Source organism: Trichosurus vulpecula, chromosome 4 (genome assembly GCF_011100635.1).
Source record: "Trichosurus vulpecula isolate mTriVul1 chromosome 4, mTriVul1.pri, whole genome shotgun sequence".
In the NCBI taxonomy this organism is placed as follows: domain Eukaryota; kingdom Metazoa; phylum Chordata; class Mammalia; order Diprotodontia; family Phalangeridae; genus Trichosurus; species Trichosurus vulpecula.
The window spans coordinates 19,416,049-19,438,758 of NC_050576.1; the positions used below are offsets into that span (position 1 = coordinate 19,416,049).

Here is a 22,710-nt window from a genome sequence, read left to right on the forward strand (position 1 = left end):
TGGCCTATGTTGAATTGCTTGACTTCTTAGGGAGTGTGGGTGGGAAGGAAAGAGGGGAGCGAATTTGGAACTCAAAGTTTTAAAAACAGATGTTCAAAAACAAAAATATGTTTTTGAATGCAAGTAGATAATAAGATACATAGGCAATGGGGCATAGAAATTTATCTTGCCCTACAAGAAAAGAAGGGAAAAGAGGATGGGAGGGGAGTGGGGTGACAGAAGGGAGGGCTGAATGGGGAACAGGGCAACCAGAACATACGTCATCTTGGAATGGAGGGGGGAGGGTAGAAATGGGGAGAAAATTTATAATTCAAACTCTTGTGAAAATCAATGCTGAAAACTAAATATGTTACATAAGGACATTTTAAAAAAAATCTATAACAGTGAGCACAAAAACAAGCAAAAAAAAAAACAGGAAATGCAAGTAAAAAAAATCTACAACTACTGTATAAGATGCACCCGGTTTTTATACCCCAAATTTTTCGAAAAAGGGCGCATCTTATACATGGGGACGTACGGTAGATATCTATAGTTAAGTTTTTCTATCTGTGTACACACACACACACACACACCCACAATTACAAAGGAAATGAATTATGTTGAAGTATACTCATCAAAATATATATTTTTAAATAAGCCTCAGGTTTAAGGACCCCTTGGCCCCAAAGGTAGTAAATAACTGAGCTAGGATTTGAATCCATTTTCTCTGACTCCAAAGCCTTCTCTCCTATTGTACTCCACTGCCACCCCATGATCCCTTCCGAGTTGTGTGACTATGGGCCAATGACTTATCAAACCATAGGATTATTAGTCTAGGACTGGAAGGAAAAGAGGAAAATGAGGCCTGAGACATTAAATAATTACACAAGATTACATAGGTAGTAATCATCAGAGGTTGCATTTGAGCCCAGATCCTCTGAATCTACTGTAACACACCACCTGTGATAACTTATTAATTATGTTACTATTTACTTAAAACAATAAGACACAATGTTGATTAGATACCTAGGCAGATAGGTGAGGCCATAGTGCACAGAGTGCCCTGCCTGGAGTCAGGAAGACCTGAGTTGAAATCTGACCTCAGACACTTACTAGCTGTGTGACCCTGGGCAAGTCACTTAACCCTGTTTGCTTGAGTTTCCTCACTCGTAAAATAAGCTGGAGAAGGACATGGCTACTGAATCCTAGGCACTGAAGACCAAGGTCTCCCTGCCCTCCAAGAACTGACAGTCCACTAGGAAGCCAAGAAAGCTATAACATGTGCTCTTACATGCTAAATGTGAAATAGACTTCTCTGGAAAGTCTGAGAAGGAAAGGTCATCAGGAAGGCTTTCTGTAGAAGGTGATCTTTGAGTTGGCTTTTAAAAGAAGGTTTGAAATTCAGAAAATCAACTTCACCTCCTACAGCTCCTTAAATGAGGCTAAGATAAATGCGTCTCCTTCCTTATAGGAATTGGGAGGAATGAGCTTTGATAGCCTAAAAGTTTGTTAGTTATATTTTCTATAATGCTAATTACGATGATAATTGAAAGGCACGAGAGGGTCAAAGTCTCCTTGGAAAATGGCTTTTGTCATAGGATCATAGATTTCGAGCTGAGAAGCACAGTAGAGGCCCTCCACAATCCAACCCCTTCATTTTATAGATGTGGAAGCTAAAGCACCAAATACTGAAGCAATGACTTGCCCAGGATCCCACATATAACAAATGCCTGGGTTGGGATTTGAATACGATCTTCTGATTTCAGGTGCAGAGCCCTCTCCATTAAGCCACACTGCCAAGGTCATCAGGATTTTGGGGATTTGGGCTTGTTTTGGATCTGGACCTGGGACCATCAGTGTGGGAACTCCTGGGAACAGAACTCTCAAAACAGTCCCTGTTCTCAAAGAGGTGGGGATCATGGGTGAATCCCTTAGCCTTTTGGGCCTGAAGCATTTCTTTGAGACTATAAATGACTGAGACAGCTCTGATCTGCATTATTAGGGAGATTTCTTACACTGGCCTAGGACCTATCCCTTATTTAGTATATGTTCATGAGCTACATTTTGTCTCCCCCTTTAGAACACAAGCTTCTTAAGAACAAAGATTGTTTTAATTTAGGCTACATATCTCCAGCATCCAGCACGGGGCCTAGTCCCTTGTGGGTATCAATAGATTGATGGATAGATGGAAGGATGGATGAATTCTCTAGAGGCATTTTGCAAATCTTTATTTCACGTGTAACCAACATCTATGTTCATTTTCAGATCAATTATAAGAAGCTGCTGTGGTTTTTAAAGTTAGCTGCGTCAAGTGAAAGTCAAAAGAGGGAGACCCCGGCTGACAGTGTGCTGGCAAAAAAAGAGGAATTCAACCATCTTGGCCCAAGGTGATCCCTTTTTCTTCTTCCATGCAGATGCTCATATAGGTATTCAAAGAATTTGAGTTAAATGGAACCTTATGGAACTAGATGTTCCATCTCTCACCCAATGTAGAAACTCCCTCTAGACTCCCCCTAATGATTGGTCATCCAGTCACTGCTTAAACACTTCCAGTGAGACCGAAGTCAGTAAAGATGAGTATGTAGAATCACGATCTCATGATTTTGAAAGATCCACAGAGGTCATCTAGCCTTACCTCTTCTCCCCCGAAAGAATCTCTTTGATCGTAACCCAGCCTTGTCACAATGTGGTGGGTTTCTTTTTTTCTTGCTAACCTTTATGTTTTGTTTTTCTGTATTTTTCCCCGTAGGAAGAATTTTACATCAGTTCTGTCTCTCTGTATCTGTTTCTCTGTCTCTCTCCTTCTCCCTACAGCCCTCCCTTCCCCTCCCCTCCCCTCCTCTCTTCTCCTCTCCTCACCGCTCCTCTCCTTTCCTCTCCTCTGCCCTCCTCTCCCCTCCTCTTCTTTTCACTTCTCTTTTCTCTCTCCCTCCCTCCTGTCTCTCTCCTTTCCCCCTCTCTCTGTCTCTCTGTCTCTGTCTCTTTGTCTCTCTCTCTCTCTCTCTCTCTCTCTCTCTCTCTCTCTCTCTGTCACTTGTTTATGAATTTGACATATGGAAAACAGAAAAGTAAATTTCTGGAAAGGAAATAGCTGAGGCACTTGAGTTCATTGTTCTCCTTGGAGCTGAGACCACAGAGAACGTGAAGAGGAGCCCACCTGTGTCACTGGAGCAGGATTTCAGATGGGAAACTAGGATTCAGGGAAACTAGACCAGACAAGGCAGTGATTGCTTAGTGTTGGGTTTGGTTATTTTTCCTTTAAGCAACCTGGGGATTTGAAAGAGATACCAACTTAGCACAGTACCCAACACATACTGAATGCTTAATAAGTGTTTTTTTTTTAAAAGTTCATTCATTAAAAACTGAAGCTTTGTAGCCTGGTACTGGAGAAAACTGTATTTTCCATAAGGTTTCTTTATGCTCCATCTAAATAGAGGACACTGGCTTCAAACTATCTTGTCAATAAAAATACTAGCTTTTGTAATTAGAATAGTACTACCTAGAACCTGCCTAGTACTGAAAATCGGAGGCATTTCAAGATGGAAGGGACCCCAGAGTGCATTGAGTCCAATCCCCTCATTTTAACAAATGAAGAAAATGAGCCATAGAACATTCCTGTGGCTTGCTCAGGGTCATAAAAGCCACTGAGCATCTGAGACGACATTTGAACCCATTTGTTCTTGACTCTAAGTTCAATCCTCTATTTATCGTGCTGCCATATTGTTTCTTATCCTTCTTATCCTTTGTTAACATTGTTCTGTGACTAACGGTAGGGTCATAAGGATTACTTTTAGATTTTTCTTGTTGTTTAGTTATTGCTGACCGTTCATGACCCCATTTGTGGTTTTCTTGACAGATACTGGAGTGGTTTGCCATTTCCTTCTCTAGCTCTTTTTACAAATGAGGACACTGAGGCAAACAGGGTGAAGTGACTTGCCCACTAGTAAGAGTCTGAGGTTGTATTTGAACTCAGTTCTTCCTGACTTCAGGCCCAGCACTCTATTCATTGTACCACCTAGCTGCCCCATGAGATCATCTATACCTCACAACTATTTTTCTTATATCAATTAGATCAGGGATGGGGAACCTACTGCCTCGAGGCCACACGTGGCCCTCTAGGTCCTTGGGTGCAGCCCTTTGACTGAATCTGAACTTCACAGAACAAATCTCCTTAATTAAAGATTTGTTCCATAAAACTTGGACTTGGTCAAAAGGCCACACCCAAAAACCTAGAAGGCCACATATGGCCTCAAGGCCACAGGTTCCCCAACCCTGAATTAGATATTTGAGAATGTTATTGCCCTTACAGTAAAATTCCATGATGAAAGCTTTGCTCCCTTGACTATGTGATCAAGCATCTCACCTGAAGTCTCTCAGTCAATTAAGGTCAAGACCCCAAGTGCTGCTTCAAGAGGAGGCCATTCAGATTGTAAATTAGATTGCAAAATCCTTGAGGGCATTGTGCCAAAGAATCACAGAAGCTGAGAAATGAGAACATTAAATCTTAGAGTGTTAGAACAGCCAATACTGAATGCCAGGAAGGAACCTTAGAACCAAGTATTAGAATAGAGAGAGACCCTAGATCTTAGAATATTAGAAGAGAGAATGTTAGGGAGAGAGCTCAGGACCAAGACTGTCACAGCTGGGAGGGTCCTTAAAGGCCATCTCTCTGATACCTTCATTTTACAAAGAACATAGCCCCATTGTAGATGGTCTGTTGCTATTTTTTTTTTTGTTGTGATTGTCATTTCTATTCCTAAACTTACCAAGCTGGTTAAGGGCAAGAGGGAACATTTCACAAATCCCACTTCATATGACTAGTGTCCTTTCCACCACTCCACCAAGAGTCAATTTCTTCCCAGGGTGGGTTTGTATCTTTTGGAGAAGAGGCACCTGGGAAAAGGGTCCTGGAGTTTTCAGAAAAGCTGCTGCTTGTAAAAACCTGCTGTCAAAAGCAAGCAAATAAACAAACAAACAGGAGGAATGGTCCAGGGACCCAGCTTACAGCTCATCCAAGGCTTTTTTCATTAATGTATTAATTCCAGAAGACAGCTTTCTCTGGGTGTTCAGTTGTGGGGAGCCTCCAGTCAAAAAGACCCAGATGTTCTTGAAGCTCGAAGCATTGCCAGTGATAGCTGGGGTGGCAGTAGCTCCCCCCCATCTAAGTTAGACCAGATGTAGGAAGCATCTGGACCTGAGCCTTCTCAGAAAATCCCACAGGCTATAGGAAGTGGAATTCCTTCATGCATCTGCCTTTCATTCCCTTGATGGTGGTGGTGGTGCTCTCAGAGTTGCTGAGCATTCATAGAGAAGTAGGCATAGACCTACTTCATAGGTGGGCTGCAGCATCAGACTTAGACTCAGGGAGATTCTATGCCTCTGACACTGGTTATGTTAGGAGTAGAAAGTGAAAGAAAAGGACAGATTTGAGAGATGTCTAGAATTGATAAGAATTGGCAGTGGATCAGATGAGGTGGTGGGGAGGGTGAGCATAAAGAGGTGAAGATAACATCTTGATGGAAAACCGGGGAGACTAAAAGAATAGTAGTATGTTTGACAGAATGAAAGAAGCTAAAAGGAGGAAAGGAAAAGTAATAATAAGTTATTAACTCCATGACTTTGGACAAGTCACTTAGCCTCAGTTATCTCATCTGTAAAATGGGGAGAATGATGGGAGGTGTTGTCATAAGAACCAAATGACAACTATGAAGTATTCTGTAAATGCTAGATATTATTATCATTGTTGTTGTTTATGTTGCCTGTCTAATAACTTTGTCAGCTTCCTGTCCCCCTTACAGTGAATGCTCCCTAGGGCTGTGCCTCATGTCCTCTTTTATCTATCTATCCATCCATCTATCTATCTATCTATCTATCTATCTATCCATCTACTCATCTATCCATCCATTCATCTATCCATCTATCTATCTATCTATTCCTATCATCCATCTACCCATCCATCCACTATCTATCTATCTATTATCTATCTATCTATCTATCTATCTATCTATCTATCTATCTATCTATCTATGTATCTCTACCTTCTCTTGCTTGGTAATTTCATTTACTCCCCTTGGTTCAGGCATAATGCCTATGCATATTACCACTAAATCTCTATGTCCCACTCTATCATATCTCTAGAACACACCATTCGTACATCAACTGCGTGCTGGACATCTTATAAACCTCTCAAACTCAGCAAGTCCCAAACTGGAAACTGAGCTCATGCACTTCCTCCTAACATTCCTGTTTCTGTTGAGGATACCCAAGTTCATCACCTTGGATCTCCTGTTTTGACTTTTCCTTCTCAGCCTAATATCCAATCAGCTTCCAGATTTTGTTAATCTTATCTCCACAACATTTCTCCCATCCAGTCCCTTCTCTCTAGTCATGTAGCCACTATCCTGGTTTAGCCCCCATCATCCCCTTACCTGACGAATGAGCCTAGGTTTTCCTGAATCCAAGGCCACTTCCATTCAAAAATCCTTAATCTTCCAGCACTTGACAAATTTCAGATATTACTATACCACATCGGGTGGCTTAGTGTTGGTTCACAAGGCAGGATCCTTCGACAAAAGTCACATACACAGTACTATCCTCATTTCACAGGGGAGGAAATGGGCTCAGAGAGGCCAGTGGCTTCCCATTGAGTGACAGAGATGGGACCCAAACCCAGGCGTCCTGATGCCATGTTCAGAACTCCATCACATCTCTCTGCATTTTACTCATGCCCCTTCTATTGTCTCTCAATTCCACAGCTCATCTTCTGAAGCCAGTGATAACCTAACTGGGCTTCTCAGGAGTGCCCTGAAGCTATCCAAGGACAAACTCAACATTGAAAACCTTCACTTGAGTTTTCATAAAGAAGACCAACCCTTCTCTGGCCACCTGCCACCCTCCAAGGTAAACCATGTCACATTTAGGTTTATAGATTTACTTCAGTATGTCTTTATGAACAGACAGGTGGTAGAGAGATCGATCCAGGCAGTAATTTACTCTTTTGGGTCACTTTTGGGGATTGTATGCTACAAATAAAATTCTTTGTTGTCTGAAGGCAGTTAGGTAGTATAGTGGACAGAATGCTGGGCCTGGAGTCAGGAAGACCTGAGTTTGAATCCAGTCTCAGATGTTTCCTAGTTGTGTGACCCTGGACAAGACATTTAAATGCTATTTGCCTCAATTTCCCAATCTATTAAATGGGGATAATAATAGCACCTACCTCCCAGGATTGTTGATGTAATAATTGTAAAGTGCTTAGCACAGTGCCTGGAACATAGGAAGCACTATGAAAGTGTTAGCTGTCATTAGGGATTATTATTAACTCAGAATTTGGGGAGAGGCAAAATAGAAAGGATCATTAAGCTCTTCGAATTGGATCAGAAATGCCTCAGGTAGGAGTCTGTGATCTATGTAACAGTGGAAAGTTTAATGTTATCAAAACAACAATTTCACAGTAGAAAACAAAGCCTTCTGTCAAGCGGCCAAACCCCAGTGTCCAAAACTCTTAACTAGCCACCATTAGAATCATGTGCGACCATCCCATTGCATTCACTCAGACTAGATGTTAAAAAATGAAACAAAAGCACAGGTTTTAGAGCTAAAGGGGATCACAGAACATGGGATGTTAAAGCTGGGAGGAACCACAGGAAAGAATATGTCTGAGCTGGAAGAGAACGTGGCTGTCAGAGCTGAGATGGACCTTAGAACGTAAAGGATAGAATGTTAGAGCTAGAAAGAACCACAGAAAACAGAATATCTGAGCTGGAATAGAGTGAGGCTGTCAGAGCTGAGATGGACCTTCGAATGTAAAGTATAAAATGTTAGAGCTGGAAGGAACCATAGAACATAGACAGAACTAAAAGGTATCTCAGGATATAGAATGTTAGAACATGGGATACAGAAAGAACATCAAGGTTCAAAGGAACTTAGAACATAATTTCAAAGCAGAAAGAAAGAGACTTTAGAATATTGAATATAATCATTGTAGAAGATCTTAGAATAAAGGATTTTAGCTCTGGACCTTAGAACTGTGAGGAACCTCATAACATAAGAACTGGAGAACTCAGAACATGGAATATAAGAGCCAACTGGAACCTTAGAACACAGAATGTTAGAACGTAACTTCATAGAATTGTTAGGATCAACTAATTTGACCCCTTTGTGCTACAAATGAGGAAAGTGAGATTCAAGAAATTTTAATGAGTCTTCTAAAGCCACACAGTAAGCAGATGGAAGAGTATGGCTTTCAACCCAGGCATTCTGAATCCAAGGCCAATGCCCATTCCATTATACATACCGCAGAGATAATGGCAACAAGAATAATACCAACAATTATGATGTTGATGACAATAACTCATTTTCATAGAGCACTTCAGAGTCTGCCAATCACTTTGCACACATTTTTTCATCTCTTGTCATAAAGACCATGTTCGATAGGTCTTTAATTATCCCCATTTTACAGATGAGGACACAGAGAATCAGAGTGTTTCAGTAACTTACTAAGGGTCCCACAGCTAGTAAGGGTTTGAGGTGGGTCTTCTCAACTGCCCGTTCAGTGTTCTATCCATGCTGACAAAACTCCTGGGATTATTTGTAATGAAAGCCAAGAGGGAAAGTGGAGGGGGATATGGAAAAATCCAGTTCCAGTGTGAAAGGAATGGTCTAGAAGAAAAAGATGACCACAATGGTAAGGTCAGCTGGAAGGATCTCATTTCACAGGGGGAGCAATTGATGGAGAAATGTGTATTTTTTTAGCTTGTAGGAGAAAAGACTTGAGGGGGAGGAATCCTCAGATCTGCGTTCAAATATCTGATGGGCTATCAGGTATTCTCTTTGGCCCCAAAGAGCAGAGCTAGGAACTGTGGGTTGGAGTTACAAGTAGGAAGATTTAATTTGGAGATTGGGAAGAACCACCTAACATTTGAGCTGTCCCAAGGTAGGCTGGGCAGGCTGGCTGGCCCCAAGGGCAAAGGGATCCCCTTCTCTAGGATCTGTTAATCAGAAGCTGGATGGCCACTTGTGGAGTATGTTATAGAGTTGATTCTCAGTCAGCCAAAGATTGCACTTAGTGGACACTGGTGTCCCTTCTAACTCAGAGATTCTATGGTTCTTTGATTCTGACTGAAGGGACTGAGCTTGAATGTCAAGTCCACAATCCTTTATTAAGTGATGACTCCACTATGCCAGGCACATGGTCATTCTGGTCATCATGGAGAGTGGTTCAGACCCTACCATGAAGGTGGAGGTTGAGTTTCAGAGGAAAGAAAATAGACTGTGCCAAGCAAGTAGGTTCATAAATCATTCAACCAAGTCCAGGCAAGACCACTAAGGTAAGGAGGGTCTAGGTAGGCAGGATCTAACATCCAGGAGGTCAGGTCAGTGTTCATGGGAAGCAGAGTGGGGCAGTGGAAAGAATGCTTGGTCTGGAGTTAGATGACATGGGTTCATGTTCAATTATTACCTTTGTGACTTTGAGTGAATTCCTTAATACCTCTAGACCTAAATTTCTCTCTGCTGTTAGTGCCTTCTCTGCTGAAGTTACCTTGTATCCACTCTGTATATATCTCAAATATTCCTATTCATTTGCATGTTTTCTCTTCCATTAGAATGTAAGCTCCATGAGGGCAGGAACAGCTTCATTTTTGTCTTCGTGCTTGGCATAGTGAATGTACATGGTAAATGCTTAGTGGTTGTTGTCCTTCATTCTTGTAGAGGGCCAAAATTACATCACTATGCTAGAGTCAACTTTCAATGTGTCCGACTGTGGCTGATCAGAGCAGATCAGAGCTCTACTACAGGTTGGGCACAAATAGTCCATGTGAACATTTGGAGTGGATTCTCTAAATTGTGCTTCCTGCATTTCCTTTGAGCTATTTCAATTCTGCTTTGCTCATAGAGCCCAACCCCTTCTCTGATTTGGGCACACCATGCTGAGTATTCCTGTGCCAATGTCTCTCATGTCACACAATCAATTCCAAAGTTCTTAAGAGAGAGACCTTGGGGGTGTCCTTGTATTACTTCTTCTGACCACCATGTGAACACTTGCCTTGTGTGAGTTCTCCATAAAACAGTCTTTTTGGCAAATCTATGTTTTGCGTTTGAGCAACGTGCTTAATAAATGTGTGTTGATTGATTGATGACAATGGTAGACTAGACCCTCTGAGGTCTCTTCTAGGTGTAGGTCTATGATCCTCTGTAGCCATGAGTAGAATCTTTCCCCTTTCAGGTGACTTTTTCTATGTACTTTCTATGTACTCAGGTATTCACACATCATCTCCTCCATTAAAATGTGTTTTCCTTCACAGCAGGAACTATTCACCAGGCTGCTTAGTAAAAAAGGGCCAGACATGGAGTCAGGAAGTCCCGGGTTCAACCTCTCCCTTATACACTTACTAGTTGTAAGCCCCTGGATTAGTGACTTAGCCCCTCTGAGCCTGAGTTTCCTCATTGGTAAAAATGGGGGTGATTATAACACCTTCTTTAATGGGCTCTGGCGAGGATCCAATGGGAGCACACATGTAAAACTCTCTGATAACCATTGGCCTTGTTTGCATTTTCTGAGCATGGCAAAATGCCTGGCATATAGCAGCTAGGGGACCTGCAGATAGAATGCTGGGCTTGGCATCACAAAGATCAGAGTTCAAATATCACTTCATACATTTAGTAGGTGTGTGATCCTGGGTAAGTCACAATGTCTGCCTGCCTGAGTTTCCTATCAGTAAAACAGAGACAACAGTAGTGAAAGTATGTTGTAAGGATGACATTGGATATTACATGTAAAATGCTTTGCAAACTTCAAGTCTATATAAATACTAGCTACGAAATGTGTGTTGATTGCCAGGAGAAACAAAGGTGATTCCCAACCACTGGTTAAAGGTTATTTGCTAGTGTATCATATGTGTATGTGTATGGGAAGTGAAGGTGGAGGAGGGATTCTGTATGCAAAGCTGGGCTGCCTTTCCAGCTGGAGATGGATGTCCAAAGGTGTACCCAGTTTCTGATTAAGGTCAGAGAAGGAAGCTGGGTATCCCCAGAGAAGGGTATAGATGGAGAATAATAACAACAAACATCACAGTTTTTCCCCAGGCTGTCCCTGGGCATGTCTCCAGTTGCAGAAATTATGTCCAGAGCCCAGGGAAATTGTTTGTGGGCACTTGCCACAACGACCCATGTGGCTTACAGGCAGTGGTGAATGACCTGGGATTGTGAAGGAGATATCAAAGAAATCCTGAGCTTCCTCACTTGCATATAAGGGTCTGCATGGGGCTAGGAATAATTAATTAGTCTTGTTCACAAACTGAATCCCGCAATTTGGCAAAGTTTCTAGTACCCATCTGTGGCACCCATGAATAGACTTTGAAATGGAAAAAGCTCATGAAAGATCCAGGTTCACTCCCTCTTCAGCTCCCTGCAGGGTCTGAGAGAACCACCCACTCCCACAAATAAATAGATGATAGATAGATAGATAGATAGATAGATAGATAGATAGATAGATAGATAGATAGATAGATAGAAATATAGATAGAAATATAGATAGATAGACTGATAGAGATAATAGATAGATAATAGGTAGAAAGATAGATAGATAGATAGATAAATAGATAGACAGATAAATAGAATAGGCAGCAGCCAAATTGATAAGTGGTAGTAAGGTGCTATGAAGTCTCGACGGGGTATCCAACAACAACAACAACAACATTTGCATAGCACTTTTCATATGTTACATCATTTGATCCTCACAACAACCCCTAGAGGTAGGTGTGATGATTATCCATATTACAGAGATGAGGAAATTGAAGGTAACAGAGGTTAAATGATGCTGTTAGTCCATATAGTAAGTGTCTGAAGGTGGATTTGAACCCAAGGCTTCCTGATGCCAACTCCAATGCTTTATCCACTGTACCACTGAGCTGCCTGATGTCTTTCACCTGCCAATGCCTTCTTCAGGTTGGTCTAGCAGTTTGCCCTTTTAAACAAGATTAAATTCAATTTTGTTCAATTTAAATGAATTCTGATCTCCATGATGAAGAGTAACATGAAACCAGCCTCGAAAGACAGGTTGGAGTGAATCAATCAATTAAATATTTATTAAGTGTCTACTATGTGCTAGGAGTTTGTAGTTTATCCTAACAGTAACAGGAAACCCTTGAAAGTTCTTGGGCAGGGGAGTGACATGGACAAACCAGTGCTTTTGGCCTGTCAATTTGGCTTCTGTGTGGAGGATAGAAGTCCCAGCTCTGGGTTCTGGTACTATGGGGTAACCAGCCAGGCTTTCTTTGAAGCTGGCCTGCCATTGGTGAGCTGTCTGGAATCTCTTAAGTGTCTTGGAATTCATTCAAGCTATGGCTATTACCTGAGGGGACGAAAATGATAGGAATTTGGTTCCCTAAGAGTTATAATAAATCTGTGTCCTGAGACATTGTTCTGAGTACCCAGGACTTTCCTTATTCTCGGATGCTTAAGCTGAATAGACAGATGCATTCTGTGCAGTCCCAACTTTTGGTCCCCTCAATAGACTCACAGAGGTTTGGACATTGAGGAGTTATCAGGAGAAATCAAAGAGTGAGCTAGAGCTCATTTATATGTAGATTCTGAAGTGCTGGAGGGAAGCAAGGGATTTGGTTATCATCCTCCTCCTCTTCCTCATCCTCCTCATCCTCATCAGCACCATCAGACACCATCAGGAAGTTACATATCTAACAGATTTAAATTTCAGATATCTAAAGTTTATCTCTGCAAGTGCCACAGTGTTATTTTAGCTCTTCTTGACTAAAATCTTTCCCACATCCCTTCTATCTTAGCAAATAGATTGGGAAGGGCTTTAAAAGCCAAATGTGGGCATCCATATTTTATTCTCAAGGCCATTCAAAAAAAAAAAAAAACTGAACATAATTTTACTTTTTCTAGGTGACTCAGAGTCCTCATCACTTAAATACATGTAAACAATTTGGGATTTTCAATATCATTGATGTTAATACTCCTTCCACCAGTGAATCAACCCATTGCTTTAATACTTTAGAATAAAATAATAAGCATTAAAGAACTATAGTGTCCCATAGTGGACAGAGGGCCAGACTTCAAGGCAGGAAGACCCAGCTCCAAATCCCATCTCTGGCACATCCTGGCTGTGTAACCACAGACAAGCTACTCACTCTCCCTAAGCAACTCTTTAATAATCTAAGTTACAGATAAGTTTCCATACAGGGAATTCCCTACACTAAAGAAATCTCCAGTTGGAATCACTATTTCACCCTCTCAAAAAAAAATCTTACAAGTACATAAAGCATTAATGCTTATGGAGCCTTTTTCTCACAATCACCCAGTGAAACAGATATTAAAATACCCATTTTATAGACAGAGAAACAACTGAAGCTCTAATAAGTTAAGTGCCTCTGGTCATAAAAATTGTGTCAAAGCTATGATGTAAACTTGTCCCAGGACCTGGATTCTAGGTCCAGAATTAATCCCACTAAAACATGCTGCCTCTTAAATATTGTACAATTTTATTTTAAGGGAAATACCACCTCCCAACATATACAGTATGCCCTCTGTGCCTTATATATGGTTTTGTATGAGGATCCAAAAATGAATCTCTTCCTTAGATGTCTTCTGCCATTTTGCCCAGACCCCTCCTCTGTACCTACTATGATCTTCCTTGCCATGAAAAAATGAGCATGGTGTATAATTTGAGAGACAAATAAGACAGACAAGCTTTATTTCTATTATGAGCTGAGGCATGGAGAAATCAGTTGATTGATACCTTTCTTCTCTCAGTAAAGAGTCAAGGAAAATCCTGCAACTTCTGAGAGAGAGAGAGAGAGAGAGAGAGAGAGAGAGAGAGAGAGAGAGAGAGAGAGAGAGAGAGAGATGGGGAGCAGTCTGAGTTGATGCTGGGGAAAGTCAGAAGCTCACTAATCCTATCAAAGGGACCAGTGAGGTAACTTTGTTTTGCTCCAGGGCTAGCATCACACAGGCCTCAGAGAAGAGCAAAAACAAATATGGAGATGAAGTGGTATGAATGTGGCTGCTCAGTTTTGATGGAAAAGGAAGCCAGTTTAAATATGGAGTCACTCTTGCCACAAATGGAAGATACAGGGCTCCTCTCTTTTCCACCTCCATACAACTATCATTTAACAATTCATGTGTATTTTATATCTCCTCTATTACATTGGAAGTTTTTTAGAGCAAGGACTATTTCATATTTCTCTTTGAAGAACCAGCATCTAGCAAAATGCCTTGCATAGAGTAGGCATCCAATAAGTGGTTACTGAATGAATGAATATATGAGTGAATTAATTAGCACAGTAGGTTGGGTTTATCTCTATAGGGCCACCATGTGTTACAAAATCTTTGAAATTTACTCAAGTATATTTCCATAGTTCTCTTTCTCTATGTCCAAGGACCTCAAGGTTATGATTTTCCACTCACCTCAGTTAGTGTGGTGACGTGATGGTGACTATATAAATGCAAACACCTTAATGAAAGACTTTGAGCTCTTATTATCCATTCCTTCAAGGGACCTCCATGGCAAATGGTGCCCTGATGGTTGGGGGAGAAGGTGCAGGAAGTGTTGCTTAGGGTGGATGTCTGCCCTGGAACATCTCCTCACCTTGGAAGGTTTGGGCTAGTGGTGGAGGGCTTGGGAGAATAGAAGATATTGTGTTCCTCCTGTCCAAACTTAAAGTACTTTTTGATTTTCAGATCAAGGCTATTTGTGAGCAACATGGACTCACTCTGTCCCCATCACTGATGGGGGCTTTGTGTAGCCACCAGGATTTGAACATACAGGATGAAATCAAGTAAGTTGATTTTCAATCCAAACACACTGTAGCTACAGCCCATGTATTAATTCATTGAATAAGCGTTTACTGAGTGCATTCTATAGTTGAGGCACTATGGCAGCTCCTAGGGATACAGAAACAAAGAAAATTGAAATTCCTCTGCCCTCGAGGAGTTTACATTCTATGGAGGAGAAGCAATGTGTGACAAATAAAATATAAAATTCATAGTAATACTGAGTGCGGAGGCTATTAAAAACTGAGGTGGTAGTGCTGAAGAACAAGGAAAGACCTCACCTAACAGGAAACGCTTATAAGTAACATTGACATGGAGCTTTAGGGTTTGTGAAACACATTACAATTACCATCTCATTGGATCACCCTGGGAGGTAGGTGCTGTTATTATCCCATTTTTACTGACGAGGAAACTGAGACAGACAGAGGTTAAGTGACTTGCCCAGGGCCACACAGGTAGCATCTGAGGCCAGATATGAACTCAGGTTTTTCTAACTCCAGGCCCCACTCTCTATTCATGCTGTAAGTTTTCCCTTTTGCACCCATACTCCATAGTTTCTTATTCAGCTTTCTGGGCCAAGCCAAGTTAGGCAATCTCTCTTTCATACCAGAGATCTTTAGATCCTTGGACACAATTCTTTCTAGGCTGAGTACCCCCTCTCTTACAACTGATCCTGAGGTGGCATAAACTTGAGACCCTTCATGATAAAGGGCATCTTCCTCTGTCTACATATTATCAATATCCTTCCTAAAATGTAGTCTAGAGAAACAAACACTAAAAGGAAATAATCCCTCCCCTTAGGAGCACACAGTAGGCCAGGTGTGGCATGACTAAGAGAAAGGAGAGTGGTGCTACCGTCTCCCTAGTTCTCAACATTTCTTTGTATATGCAGTATTGATCACACTGCTTGATACATAGTATGTGCTTAATAATGCCACATGCCCTATCACACTGTTTATTCTCATTGAGCTTGGTGTCCACTGGGATGTCCAGATCCTCTTTGTGCTTGTCTGCCCCTACTGGACCGTGAGCTCTTTGCAATGATTGTGTGGCTTTATATTTGCATTACTGTGAAGCACTGTGCTTGGCACATAGTAAGTGCTCATTCATTCATTCCCTCTTTATTTAAAAAAAGAAAGAAAATCAGACTCTGCAACTGAGCCATGCTTCTCTCTTCTTGTATTTGTGGTGCTGATTTTTTTTAACCCAAGTATGTGACTTTACATTCATCCCTATTAAATTGCATCTGATTAACATTAAGCCCAAGTGTGGCTTAAATCAAAAGAATCTAGTTTTGTCCCTGGGTATCTGGGGTGATTCCATGACCTTAGAAACAAAGAGATGAGAGTGAGGAAGTTTGTAGAAGGTGAAAAAGAGAATTTACAAACCACCTCTAAGGACCACGACCTAACAGAGAACAAGGGGCTGAGACCACCATGTCTTTCCTTATTATTTACCCTATCCTCACTTTAAAGTTGCCAAGAGTGAGATCTGTTTTATATGAGTTGTTTTCACCCTTCCTCTGTTCCTTAGGAGGGCAGAGCAGTCCTGAGAATCAGGCAGACATTAGGCTCACACCTGAATCTAATATCCCTTTGAAATTGAGGTGGTTTGGGCTCCTCTCTTTCATCTGCCTCCCCTCCCTTCTTTTGATGTGTCTACATCAATTTTGCAGGTGGAGGGAGAGAGAGCTAGGTGATGGAATAGGTTAGGATACCTCTTCCCCCACCCCTGAAAAATAGGGTGGGTTGGTCATTCAAAATAAGCCTTTGATGGAAGAGAGTGTGGAAGGGAGAGTTAGTCCTCTGATGAAAGGGAGAAAATCAGAAAGTAATAAGGGAGATAGGCTTCCACTGTAACATTTCCGTGGCTGTTTCCTTCTCCCCTCTTTTTTTTTAATCTAAAGAGCTGGGGTGGGGGTGGAACTCTAGATTTCTCTGTCCTTACCCTCTAGGATAGCCAAGGACATCATGACAGTGACCTGCAGGAGGGAATTACTCCCCCATGAGATAAATCTCTTCCACCCATATCCAGCCACTAGCTAAAGCCTCATCTATTGACATAAACCCATTTTGTCAAGGGCTTTATATTCAGACTTATGTCTTTAAGAGATTAAAAATACAATATAGACACACATGTCAGGAGTGAGATGCATGAATCCCTATTTTAGGGCATATTTTCCATTAATCCTCTGTCCAATCGAGCGCCTGTTTGGAAAGCGGCTGCCGGGTAATTAGCAGGATTCCAGCTTGGAGCCACTTCCTGATTAAATATCCTTAAAATCAATAAGACATCAGGAAGGATTAGGGTGATGCGGGATTAGCCCCCATCTCACCAAAGAGAAGGTCCTACCCACCCCCTCTGAAACTGTTGCCCTGGGAGAGCTGGCGAAGGAAGCTGTATTCTCTGTCCCCGTTACTGCAGGATTTTTAACAACGAGCTCTTTTGTTATTCCCTTACTCACAAATGAGGAGAGAATTGAGTGAGTGGCTGCCACAGTGGGAGATTTCACAAGAGGCAGAGTGGTTGGACTCATCAGATCTCCCCCTCAGAACTGTCCTTCTGTAAGATGAGCTCCGGTTGGGTGGATTGGAGGCAAAATTAGATTTCTATTTGTCTGTTGTGAAATTTCCACTAAAATCATACTTTGGTGCCTCATTATGAAAATGTGATCCTGAGCTGTTCTTGAAAGTAATAGATAAATAATATAAATGATAAAATAAAAGAGTCAGTAATCATTTTTATTATCTTTTGTTGATCCATCACCTTAATTTTCAAATATATCCTTCTCCCTTGTGACAAAAATAAAAAGAGAGAAAAGACACAGTAGTTCAGCAAAACTGAGCAACATATCACCTAAGACTTACAACATTTGCACCATCACATCATAGTTCCCATCTCTGCAAAAAGAGGAAGAATATGTATTTTCTCTTCTCTTCCTTGTGACCAAGCTAGATCATTATAATTATACTTGGCTTAGTTTTTTTTTTTTAATTTGGCAGTATTTATTTTTTCTTTCCACTTATATTGTTTCAATCATTAGGCATATATTTTTCTTCCTGGTTTTACTTATTTTGCTTTGTATCAGCTCACATTAGTCTTCCCATCCTTCTTTATATTCATCATATTAGGTGGTATTATTATTAATAATTTATTGATAATTGTTAATAATACTTATGTCCCATATTTGTTGGGTAGAACAAGATAACATTTTAAAGCACCTTGCAAACCTTTAAGTGCTATGTAAATGTTACCTATTATTATTCCTATTTTCTTGTAGCATAATAATATTTCGCTATATTAATGGACCATGATGCTTTATTGTAGTTGAGTTGTTTCACACATGCCTGAGTCTTCATAAGCCCACTGGGGATTTTCTTGGCAGAGATACTCAAGTAGTTTGCCATTTCCTTCTCCAGCTTATTCTATAGATGAGGAAACTGAGGCAAATGGACAGAAGTGATTTGGCCTGGATCACACAGCTAATAAGTGTCTGAGGCCAGATTCGAACTCAAGATGATGAGTCTTTCTGACTCCAGACCCCATGATTTATCCATTTCTCAAACAATAGTCACTTTCTTTATTTCCATTTCTTTACCACCAAAAAATAAGTGCTACTATGAATATTTTAGTGTCTTTATGGCATGTCTTTTTGTCTTTCACCTGCTTGGGAGTATATGCCTAACACTGACATCTCTGGGTCAAACAGTATAGACGTCTGAGTTACATTCTTTGCCTAATTTCAGACTGGTTTTCAGAATGCTTGGACCAGTTCATAGATCCACCAATAGCATATCAGTATGCCTATGCCTGTTTTTCCTTAGCACCTCCAACATTGACTGTTTCCATATTTATCTCCCCCCCCCCCACATGTTTTTTGGCCAGTCTCTTGGTTGAGAGGACCCTCTCTTGTTAAAAGATAATGCCTATTGAGGACATTTCTCCTATTTCTTTCCAAGCTGGAAATACTTTAAATACAGATCTATATAAGGCTGAGTGGCTGTTATCAGAAGACCAATCTAGCTTATCTCAGGGGGCCTAATATCCAGGAAGATGATCACCATGTTATGAATGAAGTACAGGGGAAGAAAAGCTGAACTTAGAGTCATAAGACCTGAGATTGAAACTCAGCTCTGCAATTCAGTGTATGACTTCACTTCTTTAGGGTTCTGTTTCCTTGTCTTCAATATGAGGGTGTTGTACTAGATGGTCTTCAGGGCCACAGAAACCCAAGAAACTGTCTACTAAGGTAAAGAGAGGTAGTGACCCATGTCACACACCAATGGAACCCTAGTGTTTGGGAGGGAGGAAGGATGTTTTTACGGTAAATACGAGTTTAGGGAAGAAGGGAATGAAGAAGCAATGGTATAATTTAATAATTTCTTTGTAGTAAATAAAGGTTATAGATAAATGCTACAACTTAAAAGTCAGTATACTGAAATGAGGCAAGAGAGTTAGAGGCAGAGAGGAAGAGTTTGGAGAATGAAACTGATGTGCTGACATCTTTAACATTTCAGAGCAATGAGTGCAGTTGCCTGGCAGCCACAAGTAGGATTTTGCAGGCACATCTGGCCTCTTATTCTGAATGTGATGGGTAGAAAATGCCTGTTATTCTAATGCCAAGAGCAAGTGGGATGATTTTTGAAGACAGACGAAACATTAGGTGCTTAGATTAGCAAGTCTTTAAAGGAAACAGAAAGTGTTTTGGTTTTCAAGTTGGCAAAGGTGGGAATGTATTAGGTGGAAGGGTATAGGACAAAACCTGGATAGTGATTAAAAGGTTTGTTTGGGAACATTAAGACACAGAAGCAATGATCACAAAGAACTAACAGGGCTTTGAGGAGTCTTATCAGACTAACCCTTTTCCACTTAGAGTTGCTAGATAAGGAGATTTGTAGATAAGGAGAATTGTCCTTTGTAAATAATCACGGAGTTTAAAGAGACCTTAGAATGTCCCAGAAATACCACAAAATAGTGCTTTATAAGTATTTTAATGAATAAATGAATGATTTTTTTGTCTAGAAATTTCTTAGATTTGGATTGTTTTCCCTAGTTATAAATCCTTCCCTCTGGTAGTTTTTATTGGTCATGATTTCAGGACATACAGAACCTTCCTTTCAATTTTACAATCACTCTTTTTGTTCTCACACAGATGGCAAAAATTGATGGAGTTCTTGGTCAAAGCTTCCTCAGACAAGTCTTCTCCTTCACCCAAACCTGCAGGTCAGTGCCCTGGTTTTATTGCCCAGATCATACCTGGAAGACACGATAAGCCAGCCCCTCCAAAGCTCCTAGTTTAATCATGCCTCAAAAGGTAAATGAAGTGATAGGAAAGCCTATGATAATCTGGATCTGATTCTGACCAGCCAGGAGGACTTGGCTGTTAAAGGAGAAATGATGGGAAATTTGGGAAATTTTGAAGAGGAGGGCCTGGGTTCCATTCCTATTTCTTCCAGTTCTACTACTGTGACCTTGGGTAAGTCCTTTCCTTCTCCCTGGGTCTAAATACTCTCCTCTGTAAAATGAGGAGTTGGATGAATGACCACTAAAATGGCATCCAGATTGAAATCTATAGCTCTGGGATCCTGAAATTTATGACAGAGGAAAGAAAAGCTGACCATGCCATGCCATATATCCACAATTTAAAAGGAGTGGATTTCAAAGGGTTAAGGGAGGGAATAGGCATCATTCTATAGACAAAAATTCTTCAGGAAGATCAGCTCATGAACCATGGAAAGCACTTAGAAATGGAATTCTGAAGACTCAGAGAAATAATTCCATTGAAGAGAAAAAGGAAGAGTAGTCTAAAGAGATGCATGCTCAGGGAATTTACCAACCAGCTTTGGTTTTTAAAAGACCCCTGCAGAAACAGAAGCAAGGACAAGTATCTGGGGATAAATGCACAAGTGTGACATAGTTCTGGAGGAATAACGTCAGGAACTCTGAAAAACAGAATGAGCTGAGCCTAGCAGGAAATGTTAACAGCAACATTAGCTATTTTGGGGGAAAGGAAGATCCAAAATGAAAGACGTATGCTGCTCAGATTGGATAAAATGATGCATGCTAGCTGAAATCCAAGGTAAGTAAGGAGATGGCAATCAATCATTCTCACAACATGGATTTATTAAGCGCCTACAATGTGTCAAGTCAAAAGCATTTATTAATCACCTACTATGTGCAGGCATTGTCTCCTGGGGAGATGGGAGGGGAAGGAGGAGAGACAATGAATTCTTCTTTAGAAGGACATAGCCTAAGATTTCTCTGGGGCACACAGTCTGAAATGTCCAATGAGCTGTTTGTGATGTGGAACTAATGCTCAAGGTTGAGACAGGCTGGATGTATTGGTCTGTGATTCAGCTACAGAGAGAAGCCAATTAAATCTATGAGAACTGATGAAGTCACAGAGAAAGAGAGAGAAAGGGTGGAGGGAGAGAGGGAAGGGAAGAGGATGCAGCACTTGCATCTAGATCAGATTCTAGATCTAGAGTTATCTCAGAGGCCATCTGTCTTCACACTCCCCCATACATTTTACAGAAAAAAGAAACCGAGGCCCCAGAAAGTTAAGTGACTTGCCCAAGATCACCCAAGTAAAAAGGAACAAAAGGTGGGATTTGAGCCCATGTCCTCTTACTCCAAATCCATTACTCTTTCCACGATATGATGCATTCTAGAGCCACTGCTGCATGGTATCATATTATATTCTTCTAAGTTCGTCACCACATAATCCACAGAATGCCAGGCCTGGAGTCAGGAAGACTCATCTTCCTGAGATCATATCTGGCCTCAGGTGCTTACTAACTGTGTGACTCTGGGCAAGTCACTTAACCCTGTTTGCCTCAGTTTCCCTATCTGTAAGATAAGCTGGACAACGAAAAGGCAAATACCTCCAGTACCTTTGCCAAGAAAATTCCGATGGGATCAGGAAGAGTCAGATGTGACCATCACCTCACACCTGGACTATTGCAATAATAGCCTGCAGGTTGGTTTCAGTCCCAAGTCTCCCCTAGTTCCAGTCCATCATCCACTCAGCTGCCAAAGTGGTCTTCCCTAGCAGATCTGACCTCCCTGCTCAAGGAGCCCCAGAGGCCTCCTTTTACCTCTAGGATCATATATAAAACTCTTCTGTTTAGCCCTTCAGAACCTGGCCCCTTGTTACCTTTTCAGCCTTCTTCTACCTTACTGACCCCATGTACTCTATAATCTAATGACTCTGGCTTCCTTGTTTTTTTTCTCAAATAACTCACAATGCTATGTCTTTTCATGGACTGCCTCCATGCCCAGAATGGCCTCCATCCTTGTCTCTACCTCCTAGCTTCCTTCAAGACCCAGCTCAAAGACCACCTTTTACAGGAGACCTTTCCTGGTCTTCCCTACCACCGCTTGTTGCTAGTGTCTTCCCTCTGAGGTTTCCTTCTATCTGCTCTTTTTACATATTGTAGGTTCCTAAGTTGTTATATTTTGTCTCCCCATTTAGAATGTGATCTCCTTGAGAGTGAAAATAGTAGTTTTTAAACCTTTTTTGATATTCCCAACATTTAGCAGAGTATGTGGCATGTTGTAAGTACTTACTAAATGCTTGTTGACTGACTGATCGACTCTTAGGACCAGTCTCTGAGGCTCTCAATATTCCATGCATTATACTTTGGGGAGCTAATCAGGCAACGTGAGACAATTTGGCTCTGCCCAGAAATGATCCAGAGCTCATTTCCCAGAAAGTCTCCTGTCTGATGATTGCACACTGCCGCAGTGATCACTTCATCACAGCGTATAAGAAAGTCAGTTGAGCCAGGCTGCTTCTCACCGTGAATTGAAAGGGTGCCAACCAGCAGCCCCAAGTGCAGGAGGAGACAAAGAAAGGGTCTTCATGGGAGCTGGGTCTGCATCTTCAGAACCCCACCCCCCCTTACTTCCTGTGTTTCAAGCAGTTACAGTCATAGATGT

At 41.2% G+C, this 22,710-nt stretch overlaps 1 protein-coding gene across 1 annotated transcript in view; it reads left to right on the forward strand.

Annotated features, from left to right (window-relative positions):
- Window positions 1–22,710, forward strand: part of C4H1orf87 (chromosome 4 C1orf87 homolog) — a 70,827-nt gene that overhangs the window by 26,969 nt on the left and 21,148 nt on the right. The window contains exons 5-8 of the mRNA XM_036753336.1: window positions 2,245–2,366; window positions 6,735–6,879; window positions 14,677–14,774; window positions 19,922–19,992. Coding sequence (XP_036609231.1) covers window positions 2,245–2,366; window positions 6,735–6,879; window positions 14,677–14,774; window positions 19,922–19,992 — 436 coding nt within the window. The remainder of the gene's footprint in view (window positions 1–2,244; window positions 2,367–6,734; window positions 6,880–14,676; window positions 14,775–19,921; window positions 19,993–22,710) is intronic.